At 41.0% G+C, this 23,227-nt stretch overlaps 2 protein-coding genes across 2 annotated transcripts; one reads left to right on the top strand and one right to left on the bottom strand.

Moving 5' to 3' along the window:
- Window positions 1-2,894: 2,894 nt before the first annotated feature.
- On the bottom strand, window positions 2,895-3,854 carry LOC134496568 (olfactory receptor 14A16-like). Its single transcript, XM_063302289.1, has one exon. The coding sequence runs from the start codon at window positions 3,840-3,842 to the stop codon at window positions 2,895-2,897; it is 948 nt and encodes a 315-aa protein (XP_063158359.1). The 5' UTR covers window positions 3,843-3,854.
- A 10,317-nt stretch (window positions 3,855-14,171) lies between these two features.
- On the top strand, window positions 14,172-15,119 carry LOC134496567 (olfactory receptor 14A16-like). Its single transcript, XM_063302288.1, has one exon. The coding sequence runs from the start codon at window positions 14,181-14,183 to the stop codon at window positions 15,117-15,119; it is 939 nt and encodes a 312-aa protein (XP_063158358.1). The 5' UTR covers window positions 14,172-14,180.
- The last annotated feature ends 8,108 nt before the right edge of the window (window positions 15,120-23,227 follow it).

Genomic DNA, 23,227 nt, shown 5'->3' with positions numbered 1-23,227 from the left:
ACCTTGGCCTGAAACCTGACTAGAAATCTCCAGATAATCTGCTCCCTCCAGGATTCTCTGAAGATGCAGTATAACCATCTTCTTAACAACCTGCCCTTAAAACCTTCCCTTCCCTTCCCCTAAAAGGGAAAGACAGGATGAAGGTTGTCCAATATGGTTAGGTACAAAAATGTTTTCTTGAGGTAAGGGTACACCAATCCCCAGTCAAATCAAGAATGCATTAGTCAAAATTAGGTAAAGTTCCTCGCATCCGCTCCTCATTGGACTCCAGCCTCAAGGCAGGGCCAGTGAAGGCTAAGGGGCAAAGTCTGGCATGGTTATCAGGGTGGAGTTTGATCTGGTTGCACCTGAGGAAGTGGACAAGGCCCTTGCAGCTGCTAGTTTGGCCACTTCTGTATTACATCCATGCCCCTCCTGGTTGGTCAAGGCTGCCTGGGAGGAGGCATGTGATTGGGTCTGGGCAGTCATTAATTCCTCTTTGAGAGAGGGAGTGGTCCCTCCAGCTCTGAAGGAGGCGGTGGTGCATCCTCAACTCAAGGGGCCATTGCTTGAACGAACCAGCCTAGATAGTTTTCGTCCAGTCTCCAACCTCCCCTTTTTAGGGATGTTTGTGGAGACAGTGGTCACATGGCAGCTGCAGAGAACCCTGGATGAAGCGAATTAACTAGACCCCTTTCAGTCAGGTTTCAGGCCATGTTATGGGACTGAGACAGCATTGATTGCATTCTTAGACGACCTCTGGCAGGAGCGGGATGGGGGCATTGTGACCATCCTTGCTCTCCTGGACCTCTCAGTGGCCTTCAATACCATCAATCATGGTATCCTTCTGGACAGGCTTCGAGAGTTGGGGTGGGTGGCACAGTGTTGTGCTTGTTCTCCTCTTTCCTCTGGGGTCAGTTCCAGTCGGTGTTTATAGGGGGGAGAGGTCCAGCCCACATTCTCTGCTGTGTGGGGTGCCTCAGGGCTCAGTTCTCTCCCTTCTCCTATTTAACATCTACATGAGGCCATTGGGGGACGTGATCTGACAGTTTGGGGTGAGGTATCATCAATATGCTGACCATACCCAGCTTTATAACTCCACCCCTCTCTGCCTAAGTGATGGCATGGATGTCCTGACCCAGTGCCTGGAGGCTGTAAGAGTCTGGATGGGGTGCAATGGGCTTCAGCATAACCCAAGCAAGACTGAGTGGCTTTGGGTTTGTGGGCCTTCCGGTGACAAGGTTTTTCCATCATTGGTCCTGAATGGGGTTGCACTGTACCAGACAGACCCAGGGCGCAATCTGGGGGTCCTCATAGACTCATGGCTCCTGCTGGAAGAGCAGGTGGAAGCCATGGTTAGGAGACCTTTGCACACCTTCGGGTTGTGCTCCAGTTGTGCCGATTCCTGGACCGGGAGGCACTGCTCACTGTCACTCATGCCCTCGTGACCTCCCATCTGGATTTCTGCAATGCGCTCTACATGGGGCTGCCCTTGAGGGGCGTTTGGAATCTTCAACTGGCACAGAATGCAGCTGCATGTGTCGTAAGTGGAGTCAGATATTCAACACATGTAACACTGCTGCTATGGGTGCTGCATTAGTTGCCAGTGTGCTTCTGGGTGAAATTCAAGGTGCTATAAAGCCCTTCATGGCTTAGGACCAGGTTACCTAATGGACTGCCTTCTCCCAGCTGTCTCTACCCATCCAATCTGGTCTGGTAGATTGGGCATGCATGGATCCCGTCAGCCAAAGAATGTCGGTTGATGGAGACTTGAGGGCTTGGCTTTTCAGCTGTAGTGCCTGCCCTCTGGAACATTCTCCCCTCAGAGATCAGGGTGTCCCTGATCCTGTTGCCCTTTCATAAGACTGTGAAGACCTGGTTATGTGCCCGGGCCTGGGCCCCCGAGTGTGGTAATGGTCCCGTTTCTTGGTTGTATTAATATCTTACATTTTTTACTTGACAGCCATGTATACTTATTTTGTATTGTAACTATTTTCATTGTAATTGTTTAATTTTTTAATGGTTTTTATCATTGTAAGCTGCCCAGAGTCACTTGCTGAGATGGGCAGCTATAGAAATTGAATAAATGATTTTTTTTAAAAAAAGAAATCATCAACATATGCTAAATGTATATGCAACGGGACTAAGAAGCAAGATACCAATTCATACCATCTTTTTTTTTATTATTATTGTTTGAGAGGAAATATGGTGCTGTTGATAGCTGGATTAGAAATGGATAGATCCAGGTAAAAATCAATGTTCAGTAAAGAAATGAAAAAATCTAAATTCCTCAACATCTAGCAAATTGAATAGTTTTGTTTCTCTTAGTTAAAAAAAAAAGGTAGTGGTAATAAAATACAGTATCTTGGGCTTTTAAAGAGCAGACAGGATAGAAATACATATATTAGTAAAAATAAATTCAAATATAGTCAGTATAATGGACATATTTGCATGTTATGTACAATAGTCTCTAGAATATGGACAGATTATCTGAGCAAATAAATATGCAGTACAATATGCAAATTTATCATAGTATGGATATATTATGGAGGGAAAAATAAAGAAAAAGTGAAGTAATGATAGAGAGGATCACTTTAGGCTACTAAAGGCATCATGCCATGACTTTCATATGTGTGGCTATTAGGATTCTAAACCACAGATAGAACAGAGGACTGAAAAAAAGAAAAAAAAGTAATGGAAGTTGGTCACTTCACAGAAATTGTTCCTGAACACCAGCACACATACACCTTAATATCCCCTATAAAAAGCTTCAAAGGTTACTGAAAATATTAGCAGGAACACGAGAGGAAGTTGCAGTGGGAAGTGCAAAATCATGCTAAGGAAATCACAAGAAGCACAAAAAAACTTCTCAACTAGAGTGTATAACTTACGTTTGCAAAATACAGCCTATACAATCATTTTATTTTTAAAGAAAGGAAATAAACAATTTTTGTCCCTATTTTCCACATGGCTTCTTTCATGTTCTTGTTCCTGAAGCTATAAATAATAGGATTCAGTAATGGTGGCAAAACTGTGTAAAAAACAGCAGAAAGCAAATATACAGTATGTGAAGAAGGACCTTTTGGTCTCATGTAAGAAAACAAAGCAGTACCGAGAAATAAAGAAAATACAATCAGGTGGGGGATGCAGGTTGAGAAGGATTTGTATCTACCTTGAATGGATCGAATCTTTAGCACAGCTGAGAAGATGTAGCCATAAGAAACAAAAATAATGCCACAACAAAGTAAGCTAATAGTGATTGCTGTCACAAAAATCAGTGTTTGACTAGTACTTGTATCAGTGCAAGAAATCTTCTGTAACTGAGGGACATCACAGAAAAATTGGTCAATCCTATACGACCTGCAGAATTTCCACTGAAATACAATTACAGTTTCTAGCAATGCATGGATCATACAGGTGAGCCAGGAAGCAGCTGCCATTTGCATACAAGTGTCCCAGTTCAGGATTAGACTGTATCTCAGGGGATGGCGGATGGCCACATAACAGTCATAAGCCATGATGGTGAGCAAGGCAAGGTCAGAACCTGCAAGGGTGAAAATTGAGAAGACTTGGGCAACACATTCAGCAAAGGTAATCACTTTGTTATCTGTTAAGGAAGTGGCCAAGGATTTGGGGATGGTGGTTGAGATGAAGCAAATGTCTGAAAGTGACAAGTTGACTAAAAAGAAATACATTGGAGTGTGAAGGGAGCAGTTCAGGGCCACTGTGATAACAAGGAAGGCATTTCCCATTATGGCTGTTAAGTAAATGAAGAAAACAATCACAAAATGCATAATTTGAACAACAGGGTCGTCAGAAAATCCCATCAGAAGGAATTCTGCCAGACCGGATTGATTGGCCATTTCATTTATTTCATTTATTTGAGACATTCTGAGGAACCAAAGGAGAATACAGTTAGGATACAAAATCAAATGATCTAAGGGCTTACTAAATTTTATTATACTCGCTGTGAAAGAGATAGTGGTGGGAATTTAGCAAAACAGGCTGCCTTCGCAACAGTAGCAATAATGTCTTTATTAAGGTCTTTGGGGTTGATGTATAGAGTTACATTCATGAAAGTAGAATAGGGATATATATACACAAACACACACAGACAAACACAAACACACACACAAACACAAATACTGTGTGTGTGTGTGTTGCATTACAATGAGGAATTATTATTATTATTATTACTACTGTCATTGAAAGATGTCATCCCTCAGTAGAAACAGAAATAATAATAATAATAATAATAATAATAATAATAATAAAACTGAGGACATACAGAATGGACTCAAGGACACCTCTAAAACCATCTTTCAGCATCTTACAAATCATCCTTTCTGACTTATTTCTTGATTTTTGTTTCTCACAAACAACTAAAAATAATATTTTTCTATATTTTGCACATATCTAACTAATCAAATAGGGATTCAATGGCACTGCGGGTTAAACCGCTGAGCTGCTGTTCTTGCCAATCAGAAGGTCGGTGGTTCGAATCTGCGTGACGGGTGAGCTCCCGTTGCTAGTCCCAGCTCCTGCCAACCTAGCAGTTCAAAAACATGCAAATGTGAGTAGATTAATAGGTACCGCTTCGGCAGGCAGGTAACGCTGTTCCATGTAGTCATGCCGGCCACATGACCATGGAAATGTCTATGGCCAAACGCTGGCTCTTTGACTTGAAACGGAGATGAGCACCGCCCCCTAGAGTCGGACACGACTGGACTTAATGTCAAGGGAAACCTTTACCTTTACCTAACTAATCAAATATAAGTGTAAATAACTTCCATCTGATTTACTTCTGGTAAATGGATATAAATTCTTCCTAGATTTTATTTTATAAGCACACATTAAAAAAACTGAAACTTTATCATGAATATTTGAAAATAGGAGTCAGTACTTGAATTTTTTTCTCCCCCTTATTCTATCAATCAGTTAATGGAGATAAGAAAGTTAATTACTGATAATTCCATAATATTCATATTCATTTGCAACTCTGGCAGTAAAAAAAAGAGGGGACATTAGTACTCAGATGGAATTGAATTATGGAATGGCACTAAAATCACAGCACTGAAAATGGAGGAAAGTGAAAGAGTGTGGGTGTTTTAGAAGCAAACAATATCTGTATGCCCATGTAAAAAAGAAAATGAATGCCAAATATGCAAAACCAGTTAGAAATATTTAAAACTGAATATTGGTGGTGGTAATACAATTAAAAGCATTCATATGTAAGCTGTTCTTGCAATATTATTCAGCATATATTGCTGATGGAACAAGATGCTTTAAAATGCAAGAGACAAATGCTTATGGCAAACAGCATGCCCTATACTACAAAAGCAACAAAGATTGTTTGCATTTACCAAGAAAAAAATACAATTTGGTTTGTTGCAATTGAAGCAGACATGATCCACAATGGCCATGTTAAAAAAAAGAAAATAAAGTATTTCCAAATTCGAATGGACTGACATCAAGAACACAATGTGCTGGAGATCACAGTAGTTGAAGAAAGCCAAGTATTACTAATAGGTGTGGAAAGGCTGTAAAATATCAGGATTTCACTATGGAAATCAGAGATTATGGACTTAATAAGTAAATATTTCCCTTATAATTATTGGAGCATTTGAAGCAAACACAATGGCATTGTCAAAACAGCTGACAAACATTAGAATTATTTTATCTCACAACATTTAGTTACAATAAACAGCAATGCTTGCAGAGAGAGACAGCAGTGAGAGATGGTATTTCGACAGCTATTTGTCTGGGTTTTTTTAGATGAGGATGATGATTACAAACATAAACCTATTCTTGTCTTAATTTTATTCTAATACCCTGATTTTTATACTGTTTTGGCCTACAATCTTAATTTTTAACTGAGAGTGCTATGAGAAGATGTTACTCACTAGAATAAAAGGAAGTATCACTTTTAGGTGTGGCCATACCAAATAACATTAGAGCGGCTCAAAAGAAACTAGGAAAAAAAAATGCAAAAGATCAGGATTTAACAATGGAAATACAGAGCTCTTATCCCATAGCCCTCCCCAACCTGTGGCATACTCAGAATCCAGTGCAGAAGAACCCATGCAAATTGGAGCAATAAAATGATCTCTGTCCAACCAGAAGAGAAATGGAGAAATGTATGCACTGTGGCACACTGTGGCCATGTAGCAAGCAAGCATCCAATGTACTTCAAGACTGCAGCACTGGGAAACTTCCCAGGCCCCTCTCCCTAGAGCTTTGAAGGAGTCCCTCAGACAATTAAGGGCAGCCTTGATGGCTGACAGCAGGCAAGCCGGCTTTATTGTTCCTGTTATTCTTTGTTTAGACTCAGGCCAGAAAATGAAATCCTCTGCTCTTGTTGACTCAGGAGTGACTGCTAATTTCATAGATGAGACCACAAGACAACCATTATTTTTGCACACCCAGGTTGTCAAAAAGCCAATGATGAGAGGCACAATAGATGGATAGGTTGGTCATTCCGGTCTGACCATAGAGAAGCAATTCATAAGCAGAGAGCAAACACATACAATCAGTCCAACTTTGCAAGTCCAGTATGGCATGTTCTTTCCATTGTAACAAAACTATCTTCTTAAAAACACAACCATTACAATAAATCCAAAGTTCTTCACACCTTGATAAATTCCAAATTGTCAATATTGAATTCAGCATAATCTAGCACATTTAAACCAAATTTCTCTTCCCAAAACCATTAAAGCAAATATTACTGTGGTGGGACAATTCTGTGCCATATCAGAATCTTGTTTAAGGGTCTTTTGGTGTATTTAGATGTTGTCCTCGTTTATACTAAATATTCAGAAGAGCACAAACGGCTTCTTAAACAGGTTCTAACCAAGCTTAGAAATGCCAAGCTTTATGCTAAGCTTTCTGGCCTGACTACCAGGAAACACACTGAGACAATGACTTGGTCTCTAATATTTATTACTAGTACTTAACAAGAATCCTAACAAACTGAGGAAGCATGGGAAAAACCCAGCCATATAAACCCCAAAGGTTAAGGTGGTCCCGATCTGTGTCTCTTTGAATGGCTGAACAGTTCCTCAGTGCTACGCATGCGCTTGACAGTCTGGGTGGGAGCCCCCTGCTCGCCATCCTTACTCATGACACTTTCTAAATGTGAGTTCCATAAATCTTGCTTGGATTACCTTGGTTACAGGATTTCCGATAAGGGCATTGAAATGGATCCTCTTAAGGTTCAGGCAGTGCTTATTTGGGAGTGACCCTGAACCAGGTGTCAACTTCAAAGTTTCCTGGGGTTCACCAATTTTTACAGGTCCTTTGTCAGGGAATTCGGTGAAATTGCCCTACCATTAACTGATTTATTGCACACAAAGTGGGTGGGGGAAACCCGCAAGGTTAAGAAACTGGGGGTTGTGCTCAATTGGACTCCTGCATGTCAGGCTGCTTTTGATCGGCTGAAGGCTCTTTTTACTGAGGAGACCATCCTCTCCCACCCTGACCCAACCTTCCATTCGTTGTTCAGGTGGATGCCTCTGATTTTCCTATTGGAGCTATTTTGTTGCAAACGGATTCTGGCGGATTTTGAAGCCTTTCACTTATATTTCCCGTAAGTTTTCTGAGACGGAGAGGCGCTGGCTTGTTTGGGAAATGGAGGCTTTTGCTGTTAAAGCTGCCTTAGAGGCTTGGAGCTTCAGCAAAGGATCGTTACCTTGTCATGGTGCTGGAGCTTGAGCACCTCAATGATGCCATGAGCTAAACCATGAAGGGCCACCCAAGACGGGAAGGTCATGACAGAGATCAGACTAAATGTGATCCCTGGGGAAGGTAATGGCAACCCACCCGAGTATTCTTGCCATGAAAACTAAATGGATCAGTACAACCAGAGATATGTCGGTATACCATCGGAAGATCAGACCCCCAGGTCGGAAGATGGTCAAAATGCTACTGGGGAGGAACAGAGGATGAGTTCAACTAGCCCCAGACGTGATGACGCAGCTAGCTCAAAGCTGAAAGGATGGCTAGCGGCCGACGGTGCTGGTGGTGAACGGCGAATCCGATGTTCTAAGGATCAACACGCCATTGGAACCTGAAATGTAAGATCTATGAGCCAGGGCAAATTGGATGTGGTTATTGGTGAGATGTCAAGATTAAACATAGACATTTTGGGCATCAGTGAACTGAAATGGACTGGAATGGGCCACTTCACATTAAATGACCACCAGATCTACTACTGTGGACAAGAGGACCACAGAAGAAATGGAGTAGCCTTCATAATTAATAGTAAAGTGGCTAAAGCAGTGCTTGGATACAATCCAAAAAACGATACAATGATCTCAATTCGAATTCAGGGCAAGCCATCTAACATCACAGTGATCCAAATATATGCCCCAACCACAGATGCTGAAGAAGCTGAAGTAGAGCAGTTCTGTGAGGATCTGCAGTACCTACTGGACAACACGCCTAAAAGATATGTTATTTTCATCACGGGAGACTGGAATGCTAAGGTGGGCAGTCAAGTGACACCTGGTAAGCATGGCCTGGGAGAACAAAATGAAGCAGGACATAGGCTGATAGAATTTTGCCAAGACAACTCACTCTGCATAACAAACACTCTCTTCCAACAACCTAAGAGACAGCTTTATACATGGACTTCACCAGATGGACAACACCGAAATCAGATTGACTACATCCTTTGCAGCCAAAGGTGAGGTCATCTATACAGTTGGTAAAAACAAGACCTGGAGCTGACTGTAGTTCTGTCACAAACTTTTTCTTGCACAATTTAGGATCAGACTAAAGAGATTAGGGAAGACCCACAGATCAGCTAGATATGAGCTCACTAATATCACTCAGGAATATGCAGTGGAGATAAAGAATCAATTTAAGGGACTGGACTTAGTAGATAGGGTGCCGGAAGAACTCTGGACAGAAGTTGGCAACATTGTTCAGGAGGCGGCAACAAAATACATCCCAAAGAAAAAGAAAACCAAGAAGGCAAAGTGGCTGTCTGCTGAGACACTAGAAGTAGCCCAAGAAAGAAGGAAAGCAAAAGGCAACAGTGATAGGGGGAGATATGCCCAATTAAATGCAAAATTCCAGAGGTTAGCCAGAAGAGATAAGGAATTATTTTTAAACAAGCAATGCGCGGAAGTGGAAGAAGACAATAGAATAGGAAGGACAAGAGACCTCTTCCAGAAAATTAGAAACATTGGAGGTAAATTCCAGGCCAAAATGGGTATGATTTAAAACAAAGATGGCAAGGACCTAACAGAAGAAGGAGAGATCAAGAAAAGGTGGCAAGAATATACGGAAGATCTGCATAGGAAGGATAACAATATCGGGGATAGCTTTGACAGTGTGGTCAGTGAGCTAGAGCCAGACATTCTGAAGAGTGAGGTTGAATGGGCCTTAAGAAGCATTGCTAATAACAAGGCAGCAGGAGATGATGGCATCCCAGCTGAACTGTTCAAAATCTTGCAAGATGATGCTGTCAAGGTAATGCATGCTATATGCCAGCAAATTGGAAAAACACAGGAATGGCCATCAGGTTGGAAAAAATCAACTTACATCCCCATACCAAAAAAGGGAAACACGAAAGAATGTTCAAACTATCGAACAGTGGCACTCATTTCACATGCCAGTAAGGTAATGCTCAAGGTCCTGCAAGGTAGACTTCAGCAATTCATGGAGTGAGAATTGCCAGATGTACAATCTGGATTTAGAAAAGGCAGAGGAACTAGGCACCAAATTGCCAATATCCACTGGATAATGGAAAAAGCCAGGGAGTTTCAGAAAAACATCTATTTCTGTTTTATTAACTATTCTAAAACCTTTGACTGTGTGGACCATAACAAATTGTGGCAAGTTCTTAGCGGTATGGGGATACCAAGTCATCTTGTCTGCCTTCTGAAGAATCTCTATAACGACCAAGTAGCAACAGTAAGAACAGACCACGGAACAACGGACCCGTTTAAGATTGGGAAAGGAGTACGGCAGGGCTGTATAGTCTCACCATACCTATTCAACTTGTACGCAGAACACATCATGCAACATGCTGGGCTTGAGGAATCCAAGGCTGGAGTTAAAATCGCTGGAAGAAACATTAACAATCTCAGATATGCAGATGATACCACTTTGATGGCTGAAAGTGAAGAGGAACTGAGGAGCCTTATGATGAAGGTGAAAGAAGAAAGTGCAAAAGCTGGCTTGCAACTAAACCTCAAAAAAACCAAGATTATGGCAACCAGCTTGATCGATAACTGGCAAATAGAGGGAGAAAATGTAGAAGCAGTGAAAGACTTTGTATTTCTAGGGGCGAAGATTACTGCAGATGCTGACTGCAGTCAGGAAATCAGAAGACACTTAATCCTTTGGAGAAGAGCAATCACCAATCTCGGTAAAATAGTTTAGAGCAGAGACATCACAATGACAACAAAGGTCCACCTTGTTAAAGCAATGGTGTTCCCCACAGTAACATATGGCTGCGAGAGCTGGACCATAAGGAAGGCTGAGAGAAGGAAGATGGATGCTTTTGAACTGTGGTGTTGGAGAAAAATTCTGAGAGTGCCTTGGACTGCCATAAGATCCAACCAGTCCATCCTCCAGGAAATAAAGCCAGACTGCTCACTTGAGGGAATGATATTCAAGGCAAAACTGAAATACTTTGGCCACATAATGAGAAGACAGGACAGCCTGGAGAAGATGCTGATGCTAGGAAGAGTGGAGGGCAAAAGGAAGAGGGGCCAACCAAGGGCAAGGTGGATGGATGATATTTTAGAGGTGACGGACCCGTCCCTGGGGGAGCTGGGGGTGTTGACGACCGACAGGAAGCTCTGGCGTGGGCTGGTCCATGTAATCACAAAGAGTCGGAAGCGTCTGAATGAATGAACAACAACAAGAACAAAATATTAATTACTGTTGCCCCGGTAAGATAGAGTCTCTTTCTGAGCTACCTTTTTATATTATGCATACCAGTTCCAGTGTAGTAAAATGAACATCACTATAGGTGCAATACTCTAGGAAGACTGCATTTAGTAGTACACTTAATTTGGACGGTCCTGATCACTGAGCCAATCTTACTCATATAATCTTACTTATTTGTTTATTTAAATTTCTGGGCCACCTGACTCCCTAGCAACTCTGGGTGGTATACAAGTTAAAAAAAAAAGCATATAAGAAGAATGTAGGTGAATAGAAGACCAATCTGAAACCAGTAAAAAATATCAGGCTATAAGAGACGCCACAACCACCCTATCCCCAGGTCTGGGAGAACAACCAAGATTTTACTTATTTTCTAAATCTCATTAGGGTGGGAACTGTATGAATCTCTTGGGAGGATATAGTTGCTGATGGCTTGCACCGCAACAGACAAGGCATGTTTATTGTCTCTTGTAAGATGACACTGTTTAGTCAACGACACCTGGAGCATAACCACCCTGCCTCATCTCACCAGACAGGCAGAAACATTTGGCTAAGTGACCCCTCAGAGAGCCAGGCCCTATGCCATTAAGACTTTTCTAGTTGATAACTCACATCTTTAATTGTACCTGGAAGCCAATTGGTAACTACTATAGCTCATAGAACAGTGGGGTCATGAGAACATGACCCAACCCCCCATAATAGGCTGCACCACTGAATTCTGGACTGGCTGTCGTCTCTGGCTAGTTTTCAAGGGCAGCCCCATGTCAAGGGTATTACAACAATACAATACAATCATGAGGTGACCAGGTATAAGTGATTATCTGATGGGTTTCCTGGTCCTGGAATGGGTGCAACTGGTAAAGTAGATAAACCTGTGCAAAGGTCTTCCTGGAAACAGCTGCCACTTACTCTGAAGGAGCAGACATGGCATTATAGCAGTGGCTGAGGGAATCTCTCTGGATAAAGGAGATATTAAAAGAACACCAACCTGCAGCCATCTGTTAAATATTATGTCTTAACAACCAGTCTTCCAATATAAATGGAAGGAAAGGGAAAGTTAAATTTTCTACATTAACATGGGATTTACCGTGGTCCCAAAGGAGCGATTCCTTGGAATATTACAGAAAACAGAGATGACATCATTTCATTCTGCAAAGCAGAAACATCTACACAGCATCTATATTTAGACAGATTGGCAGAGTCATCTACTCGGCCAAAGAAGTGAAAGGTAAGTACAATTCTCTTTCATTTATTCCAGGTATGTAGAACACCAGTTATTAACACATTGCCAAGTGTTGGCTATTTATAATTCACACAGAATATTATAAGATGAACTATGGTTATATTGTTTTACTCCTGAAATAAAGACTACATATTTCTGGGCTTAGGTAAAAGGTCACAAAATTATTAGCTGGAATAAATTACTTACATTTTGAATCCAAGTAATATGATACTAAAGAAAGGATGGCAAATATTTGAAGTTTGCTTTCTCATGATACAATATGTGATCAACTGGATTTCTTATTGTTTGAATAAAATATATTAGAAATCTCATAATATTATCTAATAATAATTTGATACAAAACTGAGATAGGTAATTCTGATGTTCAGCTTGTAATACTCTGCTTTTCTTTTTAACAGTCATCACAATGAATGTTGATGAGCTTGACAGGTTGGCCAAAGTTTTACAGAATATATGCATATCTAAAATCAGAAGGATTTGTAGAATTTTTTTTTTCATGTGAGATGTAAGATGTGTGGATTTTTTAAAATTAATTTGTTTACCTAATTGGTTAATTAGTATCAGTTTTATGTATGTAAAGTGTTATGAACTGGTCATTGACTATAATAAAAAAGGAGTACTGGTCCTGTTTCCAGTTCTGGTTCTCCTTTGCCTTCTCTTTGTCCTATTGCTATCCTATATCTCTCTGTAAAAGACATCCACCGGCAATTCTGTAAGAGTTAAATTGCATGGATTCTCCTGACAGTAGCAAATTAGAATACAGAGAAATAGAGATTAATTTCCCTTGCAAAAAGGAAGGAAGGAAGGATGGCAGAAAGGAAGGCAGGCAGGCAGGCAGACAGGCAGGCAGGAAGACAGGGAGGGAGGATCAGATTTTATTTGTTTGGATGGATTACAGAAACATATTCTTATTTAAAAAAACCCTCATCTGCATGCATAGTTTATTTTAGCCAAATTGGTAAGAGTTTGTTTTTTTCTTGGAACCCTAAAGTACAGAAGATTTTTGCAGAATTCTATTTATATTACTTTATTATAATGTATATCTGTCTAGCTATCTAGCTATGTTAAAGCAATGGTGTTCCCCGTAGTAACATATGGCTGCGAGAGCTGGACCATAAGGAAGGCCGAGAGAAGGAAGATCGATGCTTTTGAACTGTGGTGTTGGAGGAAAATTCTGAGAGTGCCTTGGACTGCAAAAAGATCAAACCAGTCCATCCTCCTAGAAATTAAGCCAGACTGCTCACTTGAGGGAACAATATTAAAGGCCAAACTGAAATACTTTGGAAACATAATGAGAAGACAGGACAGCCTGGAGAAGATGCTGATGCTAGGGAGAGTGGAAGGCAAAAGGAAGAGGGGCCGACCAAGGGCAAGGTGGATGGATGATATTCTAGAGGTGATGGACTTGTCCCTGGGGGAGCTGGGGGTGTTGACGACCGACAGGAAGCTCTGGCGTGGGCTGGTCCATGATGTCAGGAAGAGTTGGAAGAGACTAAACGAATAAACAACAACAAATCTAGCTATCTAAGTAGCTATCATTATAGAAAAAAAGAAAAGATATGTTGGATGAGCAAACATCCATCCCCGTAACCTGAATAATGTCTCCTCCTACTTTTGGCATTAGTAAATTATGTTTGACAATTAAATCTATATTAAAACCAATTATAATTATAGATAAATAACAAGTACTAATACTGCTAATTAAAAGCATTGCAAATAGATAATAAAAACATTAATAATGATATATAGCTATAATTCCTCCTTCTAAATTTCCTCCAGTAATTGTGGTTTGTAATCTATTATAATCCCTTTTTTTCTACAATGATGCAAATATATCTAAAGGATAATCAATTTACAACCTCAGAAATCTTTATGGTGGGTAATTCTGATGAACATGATATCCAAATTCTGTATTTTGGCAGTCATTTTTGAATGTAATAAAGATTTATAATTGCAGTGTGACATTAAATTGTTATGAATATCAATTTACTGTCCTCATCTTTTCCCCCTACTAACCTCCAGTCATAATTTGTTTTTGTCCAGAGTGATTGAAAGAACTATGTCCAACCACTCTACCGTGACAGAATTTCTTCTCATGGGATTTTTTTCTGACCGTAATATACAACTTCTACATTTTGTCATGTTTCTATCCATTTACTTAATAGCTTTAATTGGAAATTTTCTGATTGTGATTGTTGTAATCCTGAACCACCACCTTCATACCCCCATGTATTTCTTTTTGGTCAACCTGTCCCTGACTGATATTTGTTACATCACAACCACTGTCCCCAAATCAATGGCAGTTTCACTGACAGGTAACAAAGTAATTACTCTCCCTGCATGTGTTGCTCAGGTTTTCTTAGTTGTGACCTGTGCAGGTTCTGAGACTGCCTTGCTTACCATCATGGCTTATGACCGGTACATTGCCATCTGCAATCCTTTACAATATAGTTTCATCCTGAACTGGAATATGTGCAACCTAATGGCAGTGGCTTCCTGGATCAGTTCCCTGGTACATGCATCACTTCAAACTGTCATGACTTTCCAATTAAACTTCTGTGGGCAAAACAAGATTGAGCAGTTTTTCTGTGATATTCCTCAGTTACTAAAGATTTCTTGCACTGATGCAAAAGTTAACCACATTTTGATTTGGATAATTGCATTTGTGTTGGATTCATTTACTACTGGAGTCATTTCTGCTTCTTATGGCTATATTATTTCTGCTGTGCTGAAGATTCCATCTGTTGAAGGCAGATGGAAAGTTTTCTCAACTTGTATTCCACACTTGGTTGTCTTTTCTTTATTTATCTTTACAGCTTTGTTTTCATACATGAGGCCAATATCTCTTTCTTCTCCCACTGTAGACTTACTTTCTGCTGTTTTGTATACAGTTTTGCCTCCCGTTCTGAATCCCATCATTTATAGCCTCCGGAACAAGGACATTCAAGCAGCTGTGTGGAAATTAACATCAACCATGATAAGGAATTTCCTAATCTGACAAATATATCATTCTGTTAAAGTAGCATCCTTGTTAAAGTTTAGCAATCCTCCACCCACACATATGCCTACATTCTTCCAGTCTAATGTATAGGGTAGGCTACCACCCCTCTGTTTTGAATTGCATTTATGTCAACTCAGCCTTCCATCCTTCCGAGGTCGGTGAAATGAGGACCCAGCTTGCTGGGGAAGGTGACGACAGGGGAAGGCAATGGCAAACCACCCCACTACAGTCTGCCAAGAAAACGTCATGAAAGAGGCATCCCTCCAAAGGGTGAGACCTGACTCGGTGCTTGCGCAGCGGACCCTTCACCTTTCACCAAGAGGGGAATTACTCAGGAGATATCTTCCTCAAGTGATCTTTTGCAGAAGCTTTGGGGTGAGCCCTCTACTTTTAGTCAGACATCATTCTACTACTGATTCATTTTATTTCCATGGCATTGATACAAGCATTTAATTTAGGTTTCCTGTGCTGGGATATATAATAGGAATGCAGTACATTAATCATCTCCAGGAAGCAGGACATATTTCATATAGAGCAGGCAGAGATCATTAAGCCAATATACTAGATTAAAAGGCATGCTTGTATTCAGTTTGTTAGGCCTCTTCGTTTTTGGCTCTTACATACACATTTGTATTTATTTGTGTATGATTTTGTTTATAGGGAAAATTTAGGAATTGGCATATTTATACGGCTATGTGCTTTCTCTCTCTTTCCACCTTCCTTGATTTTTCCCCTTTCTTTAAATAGGGAGATTTTCCCCTTCCTTAAACTGCCTCATCTTTTCCCCTTTGTTTTTATAATATTATCGTAACAATAACCTGATTTGTTTATTCATTAACATAGGGGACATCAGGGAAATTCTATGATGCCTGATGACCACTGACTGGGATTTAGAGATTCATTTTAATTTATCACTATAGCATTATTTTATTTAGTATTTTATATTTCTCACTTTTGTGGGTTGGGACTGGATTTTAAATGTAATCCAGGTATAGTATAAATGGATAAGGTGTATACTATTTTTCTTGTGCACAGAAGAATAGTATATACCATATCCGTCTCACTCATTTTTAACTTTAGTAATACCTGATGGCACAAGTCTAAAATAAATTTTAAAAGATGAGAAATTAGTTAGCCTTTTTCATCCCAGTGGGCTCAGATTTTACCTAAGACAAACTGTTTCAGAAGTTAGGGTGGGAGATATTTATGAACCTGGCTAAGATAACATACAGATTCTTCCTATAAATTTTATGAATCACTATTTCTTTATTTATTAGATTTATATTACTGCCCCTCTTCCCCAGTGGGGGACTCTGGGTTGTTAGTTATTTTTTTCTACTTCAAGCAATAGAATTGTATCTTTGTCATTTCCGTCTTTATACAAATCAGTCAAATCTACTACTAGCCAAATGTTATCTGATTCATGTCTATTTTGATAAACTGAAACTTATCATTTTGACTGCTAAAAATTCACTTGCTGAGGTTTGTTGGCTAAAATAACAGTTGAAAATTTAATATGTACAACAAATGCTAACCACTGGGTTTTGATATCATCTGAATATTTGAGGAGCAATAAATACTGTACAGTGGCATTCCAACCTCTATTCACAAACATCACATCTTACTTCCATGTCCTGTCAATTTCAGATTGAATTTGGCCTTTAAATTAATCAAGTTCCTCTTCTTCCTCAGTGATTGAAACATAACTTCAGGTAATTATCTTATAAAATATCCACAAGGTTTAACTGATATTATTTGGACATTGACTGCATAGATGCCAAAGTTGAAATAAAAAGGAAACATAATTGAAATATATGGCCTAGAAAAAATGAATAAAGCAGGAGAACAACTTATCAGTTTCTGCCAATCCAGTGTGCCTTTCTAAAAGTTCATTTGGGGATGACAGAAGTACCTGAATTGAGATGAATTTTACTGTAAAATACTGTTTCTATTACATTTTTGTGTTACAGGATGGCTAGTAAAATTGTTATAAACAGTAATCAAACTATCAACCACAGAAATAGCTAAGTGCAGCATTCTATTCACTCAAACAACTCAAAATGACCAAGTTGTGTTCTAACCTCAAAATAAAATATGGAAACACACTCATTTCAGATATTGTTAAAGACTGTGAGAACAGATGGAGCAGTTCTCTTGCTTTGAAAAATGGTATCATAACCCAGTTATGGAAGACTTGGGGAAAAAAAGTTTCCAAAAGACTCTGCTTTAATTATAGTAATTTGCTAGAAGGCTTCCTGCAGCATCATGTTTTTACCCATAAGAAGCAATAAAAAGGCCTTTCTCAGATCTAGGTGGTTCTATGTCTGGGTTTTGTCAGGTTTGTTGAGCTTGAAAAGCATGGAACACTCACAGCAGCTGTTTTGTGATTGGAATATTTCTACGTTAAAATGCTTGCACATCCATATTTGTCAATTCCCAAGCCATGCAAGATGAATGGATAAAATAAAGAGTGGTAGGGTAGAAAGGTTGGATTGGGTTCCAGAGATGATCACCATATCTTTGTAAAACCCATAACAGCATACTAGAGTCCAGAAAGAAACAGTCACTAAGAATAGCATTAGTAAGATTTTTTTTTTTTTTTTATCAAGACACATGCCAAGAGTCTCAGAGCCATTTCGAACTTTTGTTCCCAGAATTTCAGAGTGAAGGGCCAACCATATTTTTTGCAGAATAGAAAAAAGTCTGGAAAATCCATCTGCTCATCATTAATAATATGCTTCTATTTAGGCCCTAGACTCAGTGATCTCACCTACAGCCTTACTTTCAAGTTGCCCAAGGGTGGCATCGCCAGTGCAGACGTGCTTTGCTTTGTGAACTATTATCCAGGGAGTTTCTATAGAGGGATGTACAAGTCGTTTGTAAGATTGGAAGTCTTACATCAAAATATAGCCCAGCTAAAGGTTGAGGGGGAGGAGGAGCAGCTTCACAGAATTCTACTCTGTTCCACTTTTTCCTGCCCACCTCTACTCCACGACAAGCTAAGCTATTTTGGACAAGGGTTCACAAGTCTTCCAGATGACTGTATAACTGATAGAGAAGAAGGCGAAACGAGCAGAGTCTCTTTTAATATCAGCCAGCTCCCAAATATTTCAAGTTGGTAAGTGCTGAAGCAATGCACTCATTTGGGAGAGAACCATAGTACACCTCCTTTCAAATTAAAATCAATAGGCTGCTCTTTTTATACTTTATCAGACAGATGAACTCATCCTTTGAAAGACCATTGAACGCATGTAACAAAATACCTATTGGCCTTCCAAAAGACTAATATATCGACGTATATGAGGCATCCATGTAAATGCCTGGACAGTGCTTTGATAAAGATCAGGCATCACACTGGCAGATGCCTCCTTGGAAGCCCGGTGGTCAGTTGTCCTTCTCCTGTAAACCAAAGTGCCTAGTAGTGGAAATGGAACCCTAATAGTACTTCTGGACTTCCCAGTGTAATTTATATCATGTATTTATCGTATGTCACAAGCACCTTTGTATCTGCCGCTGGGTAGAATTACAGTAACTAAAACTGCTTGCCATTATTTGGCTGGTTCGGGCTGAAAGGATTTGAAGTCCAGTCATCTGAAATTCTAGAAGCTGCCTGGTCTTGCCTTTTTTGGGTCACATGGTTTGTTTGGGTTTAGGGATTTGGGCAGGTACAGTAGTTTCAGAAGTAAGCTTAGGGATTGACTGATCAAAGTACTAATTGATTCACTGGGCCTTATGTGGGTCAATTGAACCCAGCAGGAGTCTGTGTGGCTTTCTTTTTTGCTTCATGACCTTTGTTGTCCTTCAGTGTTTGATATTTTTTGCCTTCCTCATGCTTTCAAACACTTACGTGGAATTGCCATCCCAGGGGTGATAATAATCTTGTGTGCTACTGGAATTTGCTATAGTGTGTTCATGGCATTATTTACCTGGCTGTATAAACAGGAAATGGCCCAAATAGATCACTGACACACATACGTACACACTGTTCCATGCAGGGTTCCAAAGAAAACAACTCCACAAAATGGTGGCTCCTTCTGTATTCAAACACACACTGGAGAGTTTAACCCCCCCTATGTCCCTAGCTCGGTTGTCAAAATGCTTGTACATGGAAGGTTTGCCTTACTATTACAAAGGAATCAGTACCTCTGTAACTTAAAATAATTATTCCATCTCCTGCCTTCGGGGATGCTAGTGAATAGCCGGTGCTCTTCATGCAGTATGTCTTGTTGGACTTCTAGAGTGATACTCTGTGCTCCCTCAACCTCTTCTCTTTATGGCTAGACACTAAATTACTTCAGTCCTACCCTTTAGGACTTACTTTCCAACTCCCTGATCATCTTTGAAGGGAAGGGAAGGGAAGGGAAGGGGGAAGGGAAGGGAAGGGAAGGGAAGGAAAGGGAAGGGAAAGGAAAGGAAAGGAAAGGAAAGGAAAGGAAAGGAAAGGAAAGGAAAGGAAAGGAAAGGAAAGGAAAGGAAAGGAAGGGAAGGGAAGGGAGGGGAAGGGAAGGGAAGGGAAGGGAAGGGAAAAAGTAGTTTTAGAGAATAAGGATTCAGAAGCAGGTGACAGCACCATGCTGCTATTGATATGTTTGGATGTGTGAAGAATAATGACAAATCATTCTTCTGATCATTATCAAAGAGATTTCTGTGGATGCAGTCACTGGGAGATAAGTTCAATTTGAATGCCTCTTTCACTTTTAATATGGATCAAGATTCCAAAATCATGACTACTGATAAGGTTGAAGATCTCTGAAAAGAAGGACTCTTCTATTCTGATTTCAGGTACATTTTACATTTTCCCCAGAAAACAATGTTTGCTGGTGGTTGAAATGCTTCAAAAGTATTTAAGCTCATGATGAAACACCCAGCATTGGGGGGAAAAAAGAGAAACAAAATATGTCTGATGAGGACTCAGCACACTTAAATCATAAATATGGATGTTAGGTAGAGCATAAAAACCCTGAAACATCGTAGAATCAAATTCTCCCCTTGAAAAGTCAGAGACTAATGCCAAGATGTCCTGGCCAAATATTAATCTGAGCATTAATAATATACCTGTATAAAATATTAACAAGACTGACATTCTGACCACTTTAGACACATGAACGTGAACACCAATAATAGATTTCTTGAGATCAGTTGTTTGATTAACCTAATTTTCCTGCTATTTACATAATTAATTTAGCATAAGACTAAAACTTAATATAACCAAAAAGATGATGATGTTGATGATGATGATGATGATGATGATATACAATAGTAGCCAACAGCAATCATCATATATAAACATCCTTCTTGAGAGCCCAGCTAATCTCCCAACTCCCATACCTGGGAAAACAGCTACATTTGAGGCTTTACCAAATGCCAGCAGAAATTGAGTCAACCAGATCTCAAGAGGTATGGTGTTCCAGAGAGTATGTGCTGCAACAGAAAAGGCTCACTTCCTAGGTCTCATTAGATAACACATGATGATAGATAGGATCTGGAGCATGCCCATTATGTTCGACCTAATGTGGAATGTAGAACCATTTGGAGGAATGTGGTCCCTCAAATAACTGAGCCTTGAAGGGCTTTATAGTGACAACCAGCACTTCAAATTGCCCCCATAAGCACATTGGAAGGTAGTGTAGCTCATATATCAGGAGTGTAACATGGACATACCAGAGTACCCCCATAACTACTTGCAACATTCTAGACAAGATGAAGCTTCCAGATGTTCTTCAAGGACTAGCCCATGCATTGAAGCTCAGGAAGTGACCAAGGCATGACCAAACTAAGTAGTGCTTCCCAATGTAGAAAGGGTTCAGTTGGCCCACAAATATAACTATGCAAAAGTTTTTCTGGCCCTGGCTGCCACTTGCTCCTCTCACAGGAGCCATGAGTCCAAGAGAATGCCCAGATTGTTTCTATTTGGGCACTGGTTCTGTTTGGGGTAGTGCCACCCCAAACAGGACCAAAAATGGCAAACCACTGGCTTCAGGAGGCCATAAAACTCAGTGCCACTCCGTTGATGCCTTCCCCATTCAAACCCCTACAGCCTCCAGTCACTGAGAAAACACCTCAACTGCATCATTCGGTCAGCCCAGGATGGAGATATATAACTGTGTAGCATCAGGATAATGTCAGATGATCTTACCAAGTGGCTTCATATAGATGTTAAACAGGAGCAGGGAAAGTATCTGAACAGAAAGTATCTAAAGAAAGTAACTCTACAAAGAAGAGGCCTTGGGCTAGACTTCTCCATCTATTAACATCAGTTGAAATTGGTGCTGCAGGAAGAACTACTGTAGCACATTGTCCCTCACTTCCCAACCCCTGAGTCGGTCCAGAAGGATACTATAATCAATAGTAGTGAAAGCCACCGAGTGGTTAAGGCAATTTAGGATGAACACACCATCACCAACCCACTTCTGCCAGAAGTCATCCACAAGCAAATTCAATGCTATCTTGGTCAAAAACCTTGGCCTGAAACCTGACTAGAAATCTCCAGATAATCTGCTCCCTCCAGGATTCTCTGAAGATGCAGTATAACCATCTTCTTAACAACCTGCCCTTAAAACCTTCCCTTCCCTTCCCCTAAAAGGGAAAGACAGGTTGAAGGTTGTCCAATATGGTTAGGTACAAAAATGTTTTCTTGAGGTAGGGGTACACCAATCCCCAGTCAAATCAAGAATGCATTAGTCAAAATTAGGTAAAGTCGCTGGTATCCGCTCCTTGTTGGACTCCAGGCTTAAGGCAGGGCCAGTGAAGGCTATGGGGGCAAAGTCTGCCATGGTTATCAAGGTGGAGTTTGATCTGTTGCACCTGAGAAAGTGGACAGGGCCCTTGAAGCTGCTAGTTTGACCACTTCTGTATTAGATCCATGCCCCTCCTGGTTGGTCAAGGCTGCCTGGGCGGAGGCACGTGATTGGGTCTGGGCAGTGGTTAATTCCTCTTTGAGAGAGGGAGTGGTCCCTCCAGCTGTAAAGGAGGTGGTTGTGCATCCTCAACTCAAGGGGCCATTGCTTGACCCAACCAGCCTAGATAGTTTTCGTCCAGTCTCCAACCTCCCCTTTTTAGGGAAAGTTGTGGAGACAGTGGTCACATGGCAGCTGCAGAGAACCCTGGATGAAGCGGATTACCTGGACTCCTTTCAGTCAGGGTTCAGGCCATGTTATGGGACAGATACAGCATTCTTAGACGACCTCTGGCAGGAGTGGGATGGGGGCATTGTGACCATCCTTGCTCTCCTTGACCTCTCAGTGGCCTGCAATACCATCAATCATGGTATTCTTCTGGACTGGCTTCCAGAGTTGGGGGTGGGTGGCACAGTGTTGTGCTCATTCTCCTCTTTCCTTTGGGGTCAGTTCCAGTCGGTGTTTATAGGGGGGAGAGGTCCAGCCCACATTCCCTACTTTGTGGGGGTCATCAGGGCTTGGTTCTCTCCCCTCTCCTATTTAACATCTACATGGGGCCATTGGGGGATGTGATCTGACAGTTTGGGGTGAGGTATCATTAATATGCTGACCATACCCAGCTTTATATCTCCACCCCTGGCCACCTAAGTGATGCCATGGATATCCTGACCCAGTGCCTGGAGGCTGTAAGGGTCTGGATGGGGTGCAATGGGCTTCAGCATAACCCAAGCAAGACTGAGTGGCTTTGGGTTTGTGGGCCTTCCGGTGACAAGGTTTTTCCATCATTGGTCCTGAATGGGGTTGCACCGCCCCAGACAGACCCAGGGTGCAATCTGGGGGTCCTCGTAGACTCATGGCTCCTGCTGGTAGAGCAGGTGGCAGCCATGGCTAGGAGGCCTTTGGACACCTTCGGGTTGTGGTCCAGTTGTGCCCATTCCTGGACCGGGAGGCACTGCTCACTGTTACTCATGCCCTCGTGACCTCCCATCTGGATTTCTGCAATGCGCTCTACTAGGGGCTGCCCTTGAGGGGCGTTTGGAAGCTTCAGCTGGTACAGAATGCAGCTGCATGGGTAGTAAGTGGAGTCAGATATTCAACACATGTAACACCGCTGCTATGGGAGCTGCATTAGTTGCCGGTGTGCTTCTGGGTGCAATTCAAGGTGCTTTAAAGCCCTTCATGGCTTGGGACCAGGTTACCTAATGGACT

Source organism: Candoia aspera, chromosome 4 (assembly GCF_035149785.1).
Source record: "Candoia aspera isolate rCanAsp1 chromosome 4, rCanAsp1.hap2, whole genome shotgun sequence".
Taxonomy (NCBI): Eukaryota; Metazoa; Chordata; class Lepidosauria; order Squamata; family Boidae; genus Candoia; species Candoia aspera.
This window is presented reverse-complemented; position numbering and strand designations above follow the sequence as displayed.